This window comes from Oenanthe melanoleuca, chromosome 4, assembly GCF_029582105.1.
Source record: "Oenanthe melanoleuca isolate GR-GAL-2019-014 chromosome 4, OMel1.0, whole genome shotgun sequence".
In the NCBI taxonomy this organism is placed as follows: Eukaryota; Metazoa; Chordata; class Aves; order Passeriformes; family Muscicapidae; genus Oenanthe; species Oenanthe melanoleuca.
This window is the reverse complement of record NC_079337.1, coordinates 23,159,833-23,177,737: the sequence shown is the minus strand read 5'-3', so window position 1 is coordinate 23,177,737 and position 17,905 is coordinate 23,159,833. Positions and strand designations below refer to the sequence as shown.

The 17,905-nt window shown below is 35.6% G+C and overlaps 1 protein-coding gene across 1 annotated transcript in view; it reads left to right on the top strand.

Annotated features, from left to right (window-relative positions):
* The window catches only part of TBCK (TBC1 domain containing kinase), an 87,745-nt gene that overhangs the window by 19,381 nt on the left and 50,459 nt on the right, over positions 1-17,905 (top strand). Inside the window, exons 4-19 of the mRNA XM_056489146.1 lie at positions 2,437-2,551; positions 4,039-4,112; positions 5,023-5,164; positions 5,637-5,697; positions 6,982-7,043; positions 7,787-7,848; positions 8,211-8,359; positions 9,237-9,375; positions 10,838-10,937; positions 12,817-12,866; positions 13,208-13,337; positions 14,154-14,252; positions 15,337-15,399; positions 16,237-16,363; positions 16,920-16,970; positions 17,683-17,766. Coding sequence (XP_056345121.1) covers positions 2,437-2,551; positions 4,039-4,112; positions 5,023-5,164; positions 5,637-5,697; positions 6,982-7,043; positions 7,787-7,848; positions 8,211-8,359; positions 9,237-9,375; positions 10,838-10,937; positions 12,817-12,866; positions 13,208-13,337; positions 14,154-14,252; positions 15,337-15,399; positions 16,237-16,363; positions 16,920-16,970; positions 17,683-17,766 — 1,508 coding nt within the window. The remainder of the gene's footprint in view (positions 1-2,436; positions 2,552-4,038; positions 4,113-5,022; positions 5,165-5,636; positions 5,698-6,981; positions 7,044-7,786; positions 7,849-8,210; positions 8,360-9,236; positions 9,376-10,837; positions 10,938-12,816; positions 12,867-13,207; positions 13,338-14,153; positions 14,253-15,336; positions 15,400-16,236; positions 16,364-16,919; positions 16,971-17,682; positions 17,767-17,905) is intronic.

Here is a 17,905-nt window from a genome sequence, read left to right as displayed (position 1 = left end):
AGGGGACAGCCTTGGTAGTGATCTCTAGTGAGAAACATCTGCTAAACTTGGCCTTGGGGAGTTTAAAGGAGAGAAATCTCTTGGGCTTGATAACAGCAGTAAGTGCAGTTGTCAGGCCCTTTGGAATTAAATGCAAATCTCATGGGTTGTAACCACACAGTGTATTTTCCCTAATAAATAAGAGCTACACCAGGTGCAGCAGCACAACGCAGAGCTAATTATACAGAGTTCCCTCTGCTGAAGGACCAGCCTGAGGTACTTGGCTCAATGCTTCTGCCCAGCAGGGTGGCATCAAGAGTTTAAGAGCACTGGGCATTAAATGCACATTGAAAAATAGTTACCACTTGTGTGTTCCTGATCACTGTAATGAGATGGAGGGTTTATGTTAAAGAGCAAGGAATCCCAAGGCTCTATTTTCATGTATTTGCCTGGGTTCTGGAGTGGTTTTTTAATGTATTGCAAGAGAACATGGAGAATAAATGGGTGGCTGAGGCCCCCTGCCGTCAGCAGAGCACACTGCCTGCCTCCAGCAAATGGTCACCAAATTTCACTTTTATTAATAGTTACTTTTAGTTTTTTAATATGCCAATTTTAATTTTTAACACAGAGGAACAATGTTTAGGCTAGAATACTTCATGATGTACTAATTGTTCACATGCAATTGTTTCCCTACTTGAAACATGAGGACTCCATCATTTAGATTTCATGTTTTTATTTTGCAAAACTGAGTAGAAAATGAGAGAGGAGATTCTGCTTGCCACATTATCACTAGTCTTTGCATTGCAGGCAACAAAATATACAAGAAAGCTGAAGACTTTAAGGTAATTTTTTTTACAACATCCGTATGTCTGCCCAGGAATGACCAAGAGGAAAGGTACACAGCTGCTAATGTCTGATGCTGTGGTTTAGTATTTAACTTGTGGGTGGGATGTGCTAGGGAGGGAGGAGCTAGATGGTTGTGGAATTTTGGTTTGCTTTTGTGGTTATTAGCTACGAAGTTTTGGTCAAATTGCTAAGACCTTGAGAATCAGTTTCAAATACTATGACCTAAGATACAGCAGTATGGACATATGTTAAAATAGATTCCCTTTGTGCTTAAAATTTATCTTAAAAGTACATATTCACAACTATTGTGAATTAGTACAGAGCTCTTCTAGGAAAAAAAGTGAGGATCTAGAGGGTAGCTCCATGCAGGGTAACTTAGTCATGGCTTTTTTCCATATTTCTGTGTTGCACTAGTCTCAGAATTTGTTGTAAGTGTGGCTTTTGTCGAAATCTAGCTATTTACTCTTCTGACAAATTTTTTGTCATTCCATCAGGTATGAATAGCAGCTGATGAATAAAGAAATTAATTTTGGTGTGTAGTCAGATAGTTGGCTTGTCTGTGTCATCAGTCTGAAATATTCCTCCTCATTTTGCTATTGCACAAGTTTGTAACAAGCAAGAGAGGGTGGTGAATATCCTCCAGAATGCTATTGTATGTTATTCTTTAACAAGGAAATCCAAAAATAATTGGGATGTAAAGTTAGGTCTTTATAAGTAGATATGCTTTGATTTTTGGACTTTCTGTAAACCAGTCTTCTGCCTGCAGAGGAAAAGTTACCAAAAAGACCTGAAGTGGCTGATGGACAGATTAAGGAAGAGTAGAAAGTTAAATGGAATCTCTCTAGGTGACATGAGATCTGTGCCTTTTGTTTTTACTTAGAGTGCACTTTGGAAGCCTGTTATGGTTATCTGTACAAATCCCTGATCAGTTATTCACAGAAACTCCTCTTCAAGGCTATCAGTCTTCAGAGGAAATGGTAACTTCTGCCAAAATACATAGTTATGTCAAAATGTTTTGGGTGGTAAGCTTTTTTGTTTCTTTACAAAGATGGTAAGTTTGATACTTGCAAGGCTGTAAAACAAATGTGTTGAAAATGCAGTTTCTGCCCTTTTTTTCCCCTCTTTTAGATTTTGTGATGACTGAAGACTATAGGTACGATCCAGTCAGGCCTCTGCTATCTATAAGCTCTAATAAGCTCTAGTTACTATGTGAGATTTTAAAACCTTTTGTTCAGGTGAACTTCTTAATGACTGTCAGTAGGAGACTTAAGAACAAATAAAAATAAGGGAGGGTTGAGATTTTTTTCTTTATTTCCTGATGAAGTAAGTTTCTATTGAAGAGAGTATTTTATACTTAGTCAGCATTTTCTACTCTTCCTAAGGACCAGTTCAGGGTGAAGGAACCTAGTTGTGGGATTTTGAGGAAATTGTGTGTGCACTGAATGTGCTCCACCATATTCAATGCTGATCCTTTAAACTGTTCTGGAATTGTAAATGTCTCACTTTTGTTTGGAATAGCTGTGGAACACTACATTTTTACAGATTAAAAAGGAAAATATTTACTATCTTTACTATAACATGTTGGTTTATTTGTTTTGTTTTTTTTTTCAGTTCTTCAAGGATCTTATGCATAGCATATGAGGTTTTGCAAGGTTTACAATATATGAATAAGCATGGAATGGTCCACCGAGCACTCTCCCCTTGCAATATTCTTTTGGATCGAAAGGTACAGCTACAGGAATAGATCTATGGGTTTGTTTGCTATTAACAAGTGCAATGCTGTGTCATAGATGGAAACTGGACAGTCACAATTGTTATGGTGGGGAAAAAAAGTTGCAGATCTGGAAAGTTGTTTGTTATGGTTTTGTTGTTGTTGTTTTTTTTTTTTAACTACTATTTTACATCATTTCTTGAGTTTCAAATGTATTACTGAATTTGTTTTTCTGTTCTGTCCCAAGCCACGCTTTTTTCTCCCTTCTCCAAGTGGTAATATAAGTGTACTTGTCATCATTGTAATTAGTCACAAGACCTTCCTAGCTATTTGAAAAGAAGATGACTTCTTATGTCACTAATATTTCTTGTGTTCTGTGGTGATATGATACTTTCGCCTTCTAAGATACCAAGATATTTTTTCCTTCATGTTAAATTATTCAAATTTAAGTATCTGTCAATTCTGTTACCACAGACTGTTGACAGAGAGGAATACGATTTCTGCTTATAAAAGTTTAATTTGAGAGAAATTAATAGCTATGGTTGTCTTCAGAGCAGTTTCTTCATCAGAACCAAATGCTAAAGAGTTTAACCTGTCTGCATAACTCCTCTCTCAATCCTTTTTTACTCACTTTTGGTAGAATAACTAGATCCTCCCCTTGGAAGGCAAAGAAAAGAGAGGACAAAAATAAGGAACACCAAAAATAAGGAACACATATATTTTTATATGCTTGTAAACAAAATCATAATAATGCTCTACCATACAAAAGTACTCTAGGATTTTAAGATACTCCTAAAATCAATGAAAGAACAGAAGAGGGCTGTGAGACAAACTTCTAAGCTCTGCCCTGCCCTTTAAAAGCTTTCTGATACAGCCTTCTCTGTTGCACCATCTGGAGGCTGGCTGAGTGTAATTCAAAACCCAGCAGAAAAAAGGCCTCAGTTTAGCTTCTGTACCTACTTTTTTGTTGTTTTGGTGTTAGCTTTCTGTCTTCACAAATAGAAAGGAAGACCTTTTTTACCTTGAAAAACTGTTTGAAATATGTGTTGGTACTGTTAAGGAGAGCAAGATAGTAATGATTTGATGGGAGGTCTTCAGAAGCCAGGCTCGGTAAATGAAAGATTTGAGAGAATATTGGTCATGTTTAGGGAGTTCTAGGAGTCAAACAGGATTTTGTACAGTTTTCAAAGTAAAAAATGTATAATGTAGTATTTAAGCCTTTTTACTGAAAATAATACTGTAACTTTAAAATTTCTGATGTGTTCCAAGCAAAGTGATTTAATTAATGCTCTTGAGAAGTAAAAGCATTAGAAATAAGCACTTCTTTAACTTGCAGTACATTTCTGCATAATAGGTGAGGTGCTTTTTATAGATTTCTGTCCTCTGACAGCTGAAGCAGTTTGAAATTATTTTTAATTTTGTTTTTAACTTTTTTAACTTAAACATAAATTCTTCTGATGTTGGATTCTGCTGCTCTTGATCATTTATTTTTCCCTTTTCAGGGACACGTGAAGTTGGCTAAATTTGGACTCTACCATATGACTGCTCAAGGTGTTGATGTTGATTTTCCTATAGGGTAAGGATGTAACAAATATATAAGAGATTTATTTTTCAGGAAATAAATTATGTTTAGAGCACCCCTTATTCAGAAGCTTCTGATAATGATGAAGTTGTCATCTGACTAGGTGAGATGAACAAAAAATAGAGAGTGGGTACCATTCCAGCATGTTACCATAACTCTGTGATGTCACTATTTGCCTTCAGATACTTATATTTCCTTATGACTTGGATTCCTCATTTCAAATGTAGGAAAATGCACAATCAGTACCTTGCTATTACTCACCAGTGTAGGCTTTCTTTCTCTTTATAAGTTTATGATTTGTTTTCAAGTGATCATCCACAGCTTTGTTGAAGTAAGGTTTTTGACAATTTTGGGTTTTTTGAGGTGCCATTTTTTTTCCAAATTAAATACTGAGTTTATTCTTAAAGACATGGTCAGAAGAAACTGATGTTTCCTTTCTGATGGTTGCAGATTTTTTAGGTACTATAGTGAATTATTTTAAAATCGTCTAGTAGAAGGTAATATATGTCTTTAATACTTTTTGTTACATTTTTTTTGCAAATTCAAAAGTTACTTGATGGGAATACACTATCAATGGAAAAGATTACTGCAACCATCCCAAAGTGTGAGTCTAAGATACACTTAATATCCTAAAGGCTGAAACTCAGTCTCTGTTTTCCTGAAGCTATGTAAATATACCACTTTGAAAGTTGATGTTTCCTTTCACAAAGCAACAGGGCTAATGACTGGGGTTTGACCTTTTATGTAGTAAACACTATGCTGGGGTGAAACTTTGCTGCATTGTGTAGATTTTGATTGAATAAAATAGGCAGTATTCTGGTTCCTCAGAATGCCAAATTATTCTGATTATGTAATGGGAAGTCACACTTTTTGGACAGTGTCTAATGTTGCTCCATCTTTCTAGGTACCCATCGTATCTGGCACCTGAAGTAATTGCACAGGGAATAGGCAAACCAAGTGATCACACTCAGTGTGAGAAGCCTCTGCCCTCTGGCCCTAAATCAGATCTGTGGTCTCTTGGTATAATATTATTTGAGCTTTGCATGGTATGTGAAAGTATAATTCTCTTGATTTTGACTCTGGGGGAATAGTTTCATTAACTTGATTGCTCTCTGCCCATCACCCAAGCCCATATATCAGAATATGTTAGCATTCCTACTTGGACAGTACTGGTTGTTTAAGGAATAGGATGCATTTTGGTATGTAGGTTGCTTGGTATATGTGTTAACCATGAAGGATAGTTACCCGTGGAGCCACAAGAATTTGACTGCAAGACAGTTTCATTTAAGGGAAGGTATCAATGGTACATTTTTGCTATATTGTGATGTGAAACTGCTTCTGCCATAGTTGGGGTAAGGTTTTTTTGTTCCAATGATAGTTTTGATATGTCTAAAATTCACATGTAGAAGCTTATTTCACTGTTTTTTTATAAAGATGGGATACAGTGATATCTAAATATGTTTATGTAGTTGCTGTTTCTTACAAATTCAAGTGTAATTTGACTTTGTTATTTTTTAGGGGAGAAAATTATTTCAGAGTTTGGAGATAGCAGAAAGATTGAAATTTATACTTATGTTAGGTAAGTAGCACAAAATCAATTTTTCAAATTTCCAAGCAGCTCTGTGGTTAGAGCTTTACAGACTAATCAGCTTGTGATGCTCAGACATAAGGCACTTTACCTTTTGTAAAGTGTAATCCTCTACAGATTTAAATTGGCATTTGTAGTGTGCTACTCCTCTAGGGAAAGTATGGAGCTGGATGCCAGGGAAAAAAAACTTGGGAAGAGCTGGCTGTATATTGGAGTAAGGGCAAACTATTTTAAAAAAAATAAAAGACAAGAAAACATCCTCAAGAATGGTCATTTTCATGGTTATTTGTTGGTTTGTGTTGCAGAAGGTTTCTGAAATGAGTTAGGAATTGATGATTGTGAAGAAAACTATCCCTACAGTGCCTGTGTAGTAATGGCCAAGCAGGGAGAAGCAGGACTCAAATAGGAAGACAGAAAGAAAAAGATGAGAAGTGTTTTAGTGAACTCAGGCTTTTGTATCTAGTTTCACCTTCAAACTATAAAACATCACTGCACTAGTGGAACTTTGGCTTAATGTAGATGAGTCAGGAAGTGGGACTATCCTTGTAGCTTTTAAACCTTGATTTCTGGTGGTGTTTATGTATAAATCATGGGAAGGGGAAAGGCATGAGCTTGCAATTTGAAGCCTTAACAGTAAGTTACTATCCAGAGCAAACAGCAAACTGCTAAAATTAATTGCTGTCAGGAGAAATATCTTTTTCATTTAGCAGCTGGTGCTTAAGTGCTGAGGTTCTGACTGTTTTGGGGATTTGGTAAGAAGGCTTTCTGAAGCATCTCCATACACTTCAATCTGAATTCAAGTTGTTTGTTTATCCACTGAAAAGCATTTGTGTCCTGGCTTGGGAATTATTTATTCAATAAATTAGTGACAAGAAGTGCTAAAATACTGCTAGTATTATCTGCAAGGAACAACAGGGGCAAAAATTACTTCAAGATCCATATAGGTACCCTTAAGTTCTTCCAAGGATTTAAAAAAAAAAAAATATTTAAAAGTTGAAAGACTCTCTTACTTTATTTGTCAGACTGACACTCTGGACTAGGCCTATAAATTCACTGTTACCTTAGATGTGCTACTTAACATTCCTAGGCTTCTGTCTGCATAGGTTATAATAATTTTCATTTCTTATTTTGATAATTCACTTTTGAGTGATGTGGTAGTAAAAAAGCCAAAATTAAGTGATTTTGAGTGGACATTTATCTGATATCCTGTTTAATTGCTTTCACTTTATTTATTAATAATCCTTTATTTTTTATTGTTCTGTTTGTTTTTCAAAGGCTGTGTAGATGATATTGTAACTGTATTGGCTGAAGAACATGGTTGCCTTGATATAATTAAGGTTTGTGGAACTCATTTACTCTTCCGTGCTGCCTTACCCAGAACATTTTATTGCTGCATAGTATTTTGCATGTTTATTTTTTTATTTTGTTTGGTCACTTGTTGTATTGCAGTATGATGAAAAAATTTGAAGTCCAAACTACATACATGAGATGTTTTCAAATAGCCAGCACTATTCTTTTTTAAAATTGCTATCAGTCTTAGTAAATGTTAATGCTCTCTGAGTAGTTTAATAAGCTATAAATTTTCTTCAAAGTTTTAGTGATGAAGAATTTTTCTTCCAGAAATTAAGTCTTCTATCTGGTCCACCTTACACATTCTGATAGTGTAGGTTTATATAGTTCAACTTTTCCCCACCCACAAAAATTATCACTGAATTTTAGTGTCTCTATATTTTGGGACATTATATGAAAGATTTCTGATTGTTAGCAGAAGGAAGTTCCCAGGTACTGCATTGTTTCCATTAAGGTACAGAATATCTAAATTAAAAAGTAAGTAAAAGGCTGCATATATTGCAAATTTTTCAGATTTTTTTTTCCCTTAAACCAAATGCAGGATTGGGAGGTGAGAAGAATTACTTCCCCAGAATTTTGCTCTCACACAGCCAACCTCATGTGCGTAGGTGTGAAATTTTATTGCCCTCAAAGGAATAGCCTGTGTGTTAAAAGTTAAGTATGAGCCGAGTGACTTGCTGAATTAAGACAGTAATAAAAAGACCTCCTCCATGTTTTTCTTATGTTCCAGGACCTTTCTGAAAACATCATTGTTCTTCTGAAGAAATGCCTTACATTCCAGCCTTCTAAGAGGCAAGTATTCAGTCCAAGGGCCTGATAAATTCTGTGGGTTACTATGAAATTAGAAAAACTGTTGCTGAACCTTTGTTTGAAATACTGACATTTGGGCTACCTATAAGAAATTCTCAGTTTTGTGCTTTTCAGTATTCAAAAGAGAAGAATTAGAGGTCTGAACTTGGGCTGTAAACAGACTAGTTTGTTGTGATGCATGAATTGAAAAATGTTGGTAGACATTTTTGCTATTAAAATTTCTGAGATCCAATATGATTTAAAATAACTCGCTAATATTCATTACTGGGGACCTTTTTTTCCAAAATGCACCATTTTTGGGAGCACTCTGCTCTAATTGTTTTATCCTCTTCTCTTAATTTAAGGCCAACTCCAGAGGAATTGCTACATGACAGTTTGTTCAGTGAAGTATCCTCACTATATCCTCCCTTCCACAAACCTGCTGGTCTGTTCTCATCTTCTCCAAGGTGTGCCAATTTAACACTACCTGAAGACATAAGTCAATTATGTAAAGGTAAAAGCAGGTAGTGGGATGTCATTGGAGGGGGAAGGAAAATAAAATGTTACTGCATTTTCTCTCCGACAAATTATTCACAGAGACTGTTGAATGTTACAACACTTGTTAATGCAATAAGTTGCAAAGCCGAAGGAGTCAAATCTTAATTTTATGCTTCAACCTCAGGGGGAAATAATAACAATAGTATTCAAGTCCATGTTGCAAAAGCAGTGTCATCTTTTGCCTTTAGAATTTGGACGTGTGCATGTATAAGGTCATTTTTTTCTGCTTATTTGTTATTGAATTCTGCTAGATCATAACATTAAATGATTTTTGGAAGTACTGGGAAGAGGTCACATTCTGGACTAAAAGATTAAACTTCTAAGTTTTAAACTACAGTATGTTGTTATCTCTCTTAAATCCTGATTTGTTTTTCTCATGAACTTGGAGATGTTTAAAAAAATCTCATCTAGACGAAGATGTTTTTGCCTTATTAGAATGAGTATGGTATGTGAAGGGAAGAGGAATTGTAACTACTCAGTAGGAAGCACTTGTTTCTTATTTTAAGTTTTAGTGCTATGTAGCAAACACTGTTTTGTTTTGTTTAAAAACATACAGGAGGCAAAAGTTCACACTCAATGTGTGGACTCTGTATTCATGTGAGGGGTTTATGGCAAACTGCAGAAATACCTCCTTTGTTAATGACTTCTTTCCTTAAATCTCCTTAAACAGAATTTGCAAAGGAAGGATCAATTTTCCTCTAACTTCAGATTAAGGTTATGACCTCTCAAGCAAAATAATTTTTTTTTTCAACATTATGTGTTTAAGAGTTGTAGAAAGAAATACAAACTACGTAAAAGGTTTTAATTTATTTTTGTGTCATTTCTCCCAACAGATGAAGATAATGATTACCTAGCAGAAAGATCAATTGAAGAGGTTTATTATCTCTGGTGTTTGGCTGGAGGAGACTTGGAGAAAGAACTTGTCAACAAGGAAATCATTCGATCAAAGCCACCTGTCTGCACACTTCCCAAGTAAGGATGGAGAAGCACTTTAAGGAAAAGGATGGATGGATGGATGGATGGATGGATGGATGGATGGATGGATGGATGGAGAACACTAGTGATTGCAAGAGAACATACTTAGTTTAAAATCCTTTACATGTGGGAAACACTGAAAATGGCATTCATAAACAGAAGGAAATTGTCAATTCCCCCCTTATCCAGTTTAAGGCATTATTTGGATGCCTTGTATCTGTCATCTACCTATTGCTTTCTGAAATTTGAAAAGATGCTGGTGAAGTGGAAAATACTGATGAAATGGGAGTCCCTAAATTTTGCACACTTTCCAACAGAATTAAGTTTTAGTATTAATGGCTCACTGTGCTTCAGTGAGAAATTTGTGCTTCAAATTTGTAATTTAATTTAGTATGTTATGTAGCAAATTATCATGTTCTGAATTCCCTTTCACAGAGCAGCAGTACTGAATGGAGAACCCAGTTATTCAGCAGATCAGCTAATTATTTTTGTTCACAATGCTTTGTTTTATGACTTAAAACTCTGTAACAGCATTTTAGCGATTGCTACTTTTATCTTACTGTTGCACATGTTGCAATTTTATGTATAACACTGATGTTTTAATCCTATGATCTGATCTTAATAGTATAATTATGTGCCCATATATATAAATTTACCGTTTCTGTGTTTAAAAAACAGATGAGGTATGTGTACTGCCAAAATGCAATGTCTTTTTAAAGAAAAATGGTGGAAATAGATTTTAAGTGTTATTTTAGTATCAAAATTAGTGTGAGATTTTTGAGGCATTTCTTATTTTTTTTCCCATAGGTGTATGCAGGTGCTTTTAAATTATGAGGGACAAATATTTTCCACCATACTGTCTATCTTGAAGATGAGGAGTTAATTTCAAAAATGTAATCTAATGCATCTAAATGCAATCTAATCACTGAGAATGCTAGGTTAAATTCTGAAAATCAGTTTCATGTGGTCTACTTTAAAAATATCATAGTAATGGAAAATTTCTTTGCACTCTGTCATGGATACATTTGTATCCTTAGATGGACTGCAGCAGAAAAGGTCAGACTTTCACTTAGGGATTTTTGTCTTGGTGGGAACTGCCTTTCATATGTTAATAATATTTTATTTTTGCTTTTCACAATGCATGACAGGCCTGGTCTATGTGAGATCAAGGAATAAAAGGGAATATTAATCCCATATCTCATAACTCTTTCTTTATGTTATAGAGCAAAGTTATAGAAAATCTGAAATGTGCCATTTTACAGAAAAGGCTGTCTGAATAACTTTGTGATTGCACAATCCCTTGATAGTAGATTTCATGCCATGTAGAGTCAATACAGTACACTTCTAAGACCTAATACTTTGTTTTAAAGAGGAAACTTCTTGGTGTAAGAAATTTTTTCCTAGCTCTAGTCCTGTGTTATAAAGTGACCTGATTCTTTTTGTGTTCTCATTTTTGAAGCTTTTTATTAGAAGATGGTGAGAGCTTTGGGCAAGGACGAGATAGAAGTTCCCTTCTAGACGACACAACTGTGACTTTGTCTCTGTGCCAGCTTCGAAATGTAAGAGTGATATTGTGCAGAAACATTTGTTTAAAGAGAATATGTAACAGCAGCTCCTACTATGTAACAGCAGCTCCTACTGCTGTTTCTACCAACGGAAGTGTCACTGATTCCAAGAGAACACTTCTTAGTGTCCAAGTCAGATTCTGTACTATTAAATTTCTTTGCCTACAAAAGCTTAGTAAATTGGAGTTGTCTTCGGTCCCTCTTTCCTTTTGCTGTTACCTGCTTTGTGCCGGTGTAGTGCAAATAGTTCTCTACCACCTGGTATTCTCCACGATTGCTACAACTATTTGCTTATGGAGTGTCTTCTTTGTATGCTTTACTGTCTATCAATGGCTCACATTATCCAGAAGTAGACCAATTAATTTCAGTTTCAGCTCCTCAAAAGCTTTACTTAACATTGGACACCGATTTTCCACTAGTTGATTATTAAGTTTTGGAATATGTAGCATGAAATAGCTAGTTCAAAAAATCTCTTCAAAGCATTTTGCAAAAATGCTGTAATGCAGTTTTCTTCCATCTTCATTGGGAAAATCAGCGTATGATAACTCATTATTTGGCTTGATGTGATGATCAGTTACAAGATGTACTGCATATATCACTGAAATGTTTTAATTGTTTACATGTCTTTTCTCATGTAGAGCTGTATTGCTGTTGGATTAGGAAACTATGCTGTGCTATCTGCAGCTTGCTTTTTAGAGTGGCAAATGCAAGTCTGTCAGTTTTTTTGAAAAAACCCTTTCCATATGATTACAGGGGTTAGTATGCACAGAAGAAGGTGACTCCTGCCTCTGCCACCTTAATATTGGAGTAGTGTGTCAAACACTGTGTAAACACATTTTTTCAGTAGAACTCTGCACTGCTTCACACAAATGCATCAAGGCAGACCAATGAACTGGGTTATTTTCTTCACTTGATCAGTGGGGCTTGTGGGGCAGGAGGAAGATTAAAATTTGCAACATCTATTTTATATATAATACACACTGAAGTTTCTACTGTTGTTCTCACTAGAAGGCATTTTTTAAAGACTATTTTAAAACACTTTGATCTGTAATTTTTTTCTATTGCTGCCTACTTCTATAAATACAGCAGAAAATAATTATGTACTGAAGTTTTATTTTGTGGAAGATGCTACACTGAACCTTGCAGTGTTAGCTGAAATAAGTTTTTGAACTAGTACAATTTTTCAAACATCTTTTATAGAGCAGAGCATGATGCTTATAATAAAAAGAGGAGCAGTACTGAATGAACTGAGAATGAACTCTTCTGTCAGCCCCAAGAGGAACAGGCTGTGTGCTGTGTGCGTTCAGGTTAAGGGCTGAACTGCAAAACAGAGCACTGCAGAGAATATGGCATTAAACATTAATCATAAACCATGAGATGTCTGAAAACTTCAGTCAAAAATTCAGCTATGTTTGTCTGTCACCTTTGCTGAATATATTTCCTAAAAGGAATTCAAGTTTACATACTCTTGAACCGATTAGAACCATAAAAACAAGTTGTGCAGTTGCTTTGCAGCTACTTGGATAGGAAGTCCATGAAGAAAAATGAGGAAACAAAGAATAACTATGTAATACTATTTATCTATTAATCCATGGTGCATATAAACTATTCTTGTGTTGAAATAGGTTTATGGGTATCTTTAGGCAGGAGAACTTGCATCAACTCCAAAAGCCTCTATTACCAAAAGGTTTTAATGTTGAAGGCTATATGCTTCATTGCTATTGAAGGACTAAGCTGATGCTTAGGTCTCAAGGCAAGTTACTGAATTTGGCAAATGAATTGCTATTTAATATTTTTTTTGTATTCCACTAAGATTTCCACTTGAATTCTGAGTGGTGTTATGATAACTAATTATTTTTCTTCCTCTTTTCAGAGACTAAAGGATGTTGGTGGAGAAGCATTTTATCCATTGCTTGAAGATGAGTAAGTGTGTGTGTAAATTTGTGTATCTGCACTGAATTTTGATTTATTAGTTTTATTTGAGTGGCACATTGCACAGCTGGACACAACTGCCTCCCAAAAGCAAAACTAACATGTCTTTGTTTGGCTCTGAAAGTCAAGAGCTGATAATCACACTGCACTTAAGGCCTGATGCCAAACTGAGGATTTTAGCCTCTACCCTGGAAATCAGTTGTTTCTGCTGAATATTCAAAATTACCCATTTATCCTTGTTTCTGGCTTAGAAATGCTTGAAGCGGTATTAATTATTCTCAGTGATTTTTTTTTCTTGCTATTCACTATTACTATCCCTTTTTTTTTTTCAGCCAGCCAGCTTTACCTCATTCCAACAGCAGCAATGAGCTCTCTGCAGCTGCTACTCTTCCTCTGATCATCCGGGAGAGGGACACAGAGTACCAGCTAAATAGAATTGTCCTGTTTGACAGGCTGTTGAAGGTAGGGAGTTCTGGTGATGCTGGATAATTGGATTTGGTCTCCTAATTGGAAGATTTTGAAAGACCAAGTAATTGTAAAAGGAAGCAGAGGTACAAGAGACCACAGTAGGAAAGGAGGAAGAAAAAACCCCTTCATAAGTATAAGAAGATTGAAAATAAAAATAGAACAAATTATTCTCAGTACTGTTGAATATAAAAGTAGATTTTAAAGCATGCACATGGAAGTAGAGCTGCTGCTGATACTGGTTATTTACTGATGAAAATAATTTTACATCCTTTATTTTGTAACAGACTAAGCTATTATAGGTATGAATATGCCTGTAGCATTTCTGCATTTCAAAGCAGTAAAGTATTTGAAAACATGGCAACACCATGTTATGAATGTGAGGTTTATACTGGGTAAAGGAATAGCAGCCCCTAATTTACATGTATGCAGAGAGATGGATTCCTGTTTAAGAATGAAAGAGCTGATGCACATTATCAAGGATAAACTAGAAATGTTTAATAAAACTAAGATGGATACATAGTATGAAAAGAAAGATATAATAAATAAAAAATTCATAGAACAGTTTTGGATTAGTAGATCTATCCAGTATGTGCCAAAGCACATGAATACATTTATGAGAAAGAGCGGATGTTTTAACATCAAACCATAGTCCTTTATCTGGGCCTTCCAGTTAGGAATTAAATTCACTTCTTGTGAAACTTGTATTCGCTGTTCAGGCTTTTTCATTTGAAAATACTGTCCCAGGTTTGGAATTTGAATTGTTTCAGTTACATGATAACATTTTTTGCAGTTAATTTCTTCTCTTTGAAGGCCTACCCATACAAGAAAAACCAAATTTGGAAAGAAGCCAGGATTGACATCCCTCCTCTTCTGAGAGGCATAACCTGGGCAGCCTTGTTGGGTGTTGAGGTAAGGGCATTTGGGGAAGTTCCAGTACTGGGAATGGGGTTGACAAGGAAGCTGTAATGGGTTTAAAGATTTAACAGGTAGGTTACTGGAATTTCAAACAAAATGAGTCATGAAAATGTGCAAATAAAGATGATGTTCTTACAAACTTGCTTCTTTCTGTAAAGTTATTTAATTTCAGAAAGCTGAAGATGTAAGCTTGACTGCCTTTAATTTCAGTTATTTTTTTCAGTGGTAAATAATACCCCCTCATTTGGTAGTTGACAGAGGTTTATTTATTTTGATTTCTAATATTTTGACAAATGCAGTTGACAGTCCTTCTGCTCCAGTCAGCAGTACTTGGACAAAATATGAGAAAACACATGGAATGTATTTTTCTCTCCTACCAATCAATACACTTCCCAGAAAGAATGGAGAATACATCAATCAAATACAGTCCTTTTGGACTATGGAATGTCCCAGAAATTAGGGCTGCTCACAGCGTTGCTGGACTACCCAGGACTTACCTTGCTTGCAATCCTGCGGCAGTGGATCATAAAGATTCTTAGAGATAACACATCCTAGGCTATTCAGGAGATTTAGCTTAGGATGTGATCTGAGTATTGGGGTGTTTTCCTGTTCCTTAACATTAAAATGAGCTTGTTAATATTCGTGCCTTGGGATTTATACAAGGACAGGCTACTTAAGTAATCTATATTGGCAGTATCAATTAACAGGCAGCTAGATTCAGTGCCTTTAGAGATGATGCTGAAAGCCCCTTGCTGGCGGCTGAGGTAAGCATTGTATTTAAACTGAGAGCATCTCTTGACTTGAAAATGGGAAAATACAAAGTACATAGCTTTCTGCATAAACAACTGAAAATCACTGAAAATCACGCTGGGGAGTTCTATAGAAAGGACTGTATGTCTTGAGTTGGTAACAGAATAAAGATGGTTTTGTTAAAATTAAGCTGTCAGAATTTCTGTTCTTCTGCTAACTAAAGTTCTTAACAAAAACAGTCAACTTCAGCGTATCACCATGTACATTGTCATATGCATTTATGTTGGTGAGGGCTTTTTAAATTCAAATATTCTTCTTCCACATTTAGGGTGCCATAGAAGCAAAATATGATGCCATTGATAAAGACACACCAATTCCTACAGACAGACAAGTAAGACTTGTTATCAGTGTTATCAGATACTGTCACTTGAAGGTCTTTCCCACCCATCACTTACCTATTATGGCACATGTGTGGATAGCAATATGGGTTCCCTTGCCCTCTAGCCTTCCATTGCAGCAAGAATCTTGCAAAACATATTGACACAAGTACTTTAACTCAACTTACAACATGAGAAAGCTGAAATCTTTTTTACTTTATAATCACTGTTTCTGTAGCAGCAGCAGTGTAGTAAACAATATTAATGATTTATTGTTAAAATTCTGGATTTACCAAATGTTGTTGTGCCTGTTGGACTTTGTAGTAGATAATGTTGAGTACCTGAGGTCCCTCTGCTTCCCAGAAATGGGGGTTTGAGCAATTTGGTTCTCCAAAATCTTCTCAAATGTTCTCTTACCAAACATTAAAAGACATTACAAACAACAATTGTTCCTTCCAGCTGGGTGAAGAAATATATTCCATCAAATTGGTTGCAATATTGAGAACTCTGATTTGGTTACCTTTTAGAGCAAAGCAATATTACCACCTAAAATGAATCCAGGAGTAAAAAAACTGTAACTGTCATCTGTTTTCTGCCTTTTTCATGGGCTGGAGCCCTTTAAAAATATGAGTGCAGAAAAGGAGAAAAAAAAAAATCTCTGTTTTTAAACTTCAACAGATCTGTTAGGTTCCCTGTCAGTTTTGGTTTGGAGAGTGATGGAAGAGGCAGATAATGTATGATGGTGGTCTGACCTACATATTTTGGCTGACTTCCACCTCTAGTGTTGCAAGATTGCTGTAGAGCTGCCCCACTCATCCCAATTTCTCTTTGTATGCTTGGCTGTGGTGCAGATTGAAGTTGATATTCCTCGTTGCCATCAGTATGATGAACTGCTGTCATCACCAGAGGGTCATGCAAAGTTCAGGCGTGTATTGAAGGCCTGGGTTGTTTCCCATCCTAATTTGGTGTACTGGCAAGGTGAGTTTAACTAGTTGGTAAGGGCAGATAATTGAATGGAAAGCTTAGATTGACTTAAAAGTACCTCATGCTTTTCACCCCCATAATATAAGCCTTTTTTTGGGTGCTTTCCTTTCTATTTCCTTTGAAGAATGAATTCGTGGGTTATTACAAATTTAAATCCTAGTAATTTATATTTAATTTATAATAAAAATTGCTCCACTCTTTGTTATATATTCAGTCTTCAAGTTTCAGTCACTTTATTTTAAAAAGAAAAGTTATTTGCTTGCTAAGCTCCAAGATAATACTACAAAAGTTATTGAGTTCTTGGGACGGTAATTGGCGTTTCTTGGATGCCTTGGCAAAATAATCAATTTGGCATTATAGCTGAACAATTTGAAATCCTTACTGTTTTCATGCATAGATTTCACAGTTGTTCTCACCATTGCTTGTGAAGGCCTGATAATCCAGAACCAATGTCTAGTGTGCATATTTTCATTATAAGTTAATGTCTTTATCTTGTGCATTAAAATAAATGAGCTCTTTGTGCTGCTTCTTCATGGCTTTCTCTCTTTAGGTCTTGACTCTCTCTGTGCACCATTTCTGTACTTGAATTTTAACAATGAAGGTGAGTACCTTTTTCTGCAGTGAGTGAAGAAAAGCATAGTCTCTCATCTGTATCCATGTGCAGACAGATGTGTGAATCCATTTAGAGATGGAAAGTTTCTTTACCTACAAAGGAATTTTAAAGCTCTTGTTACCACAGGTCAAAAGAAATGGTTGGGATTTTGAAAACTGTGTGTGGTGTACTGCTCTTCAAGCAGGGGTTCAAGTACTGTTTATTGCCAAGTACAGTAATGATATATAATAAAAAGCACAAGTAATCTCAAATAGAAAAGAGAAGAAATGCTGCTGAAGCACTTGTATTTTTCAGTGAAGCTGTAGTTCATCCTTGTTTAAGGTGGATGTATTATTTGGTGACCTAAGTGCTAAGCTGTCAGACCAGTTTTGTTCAGAAAAGCTGATGGTGCTTTTAAATGCCTGAAAGTTTCAGATCAGCTTTAGATATATGACCTTTATCTTCTTAGAATGTGATTTGTTCATAACAGATGTAGTCCAAGCTTTTATTATCTTGTACTTGGCATTCTTTATATAAGGTCTCTGTGTGAGAAAACTACTTTCTTAGGACAATGACTCCTATTATACCTACAGAGCATGCAATCATTTTTGTGTATGGATTGATTTAAGTATTTATGCTTATTATCTCATCAATAATGTCCTTTTTTAGGTGGAGTTATATTCTGCCTCTGTCATTGTGTCTTTTTTTCTAATTCTTGCAGCTCTGGCATATGCCTGTATGTCTGCTTTTATTCCAAAGTATTTGTATAACTTCTTTCTGAAGGATAATTCTCATGTTATTCAAGGTAAGTCCCTTTATTTGGTGTCATTCTAAGAGAAGTAGAATTGTTTCTGGATATGTAAATACACTTTTTTCAAGGGGTTGCAAAATTGGGATGCAGTTAAAATCGTATAACTGTGCAAGAAAATTTGGAGCAAAATAAG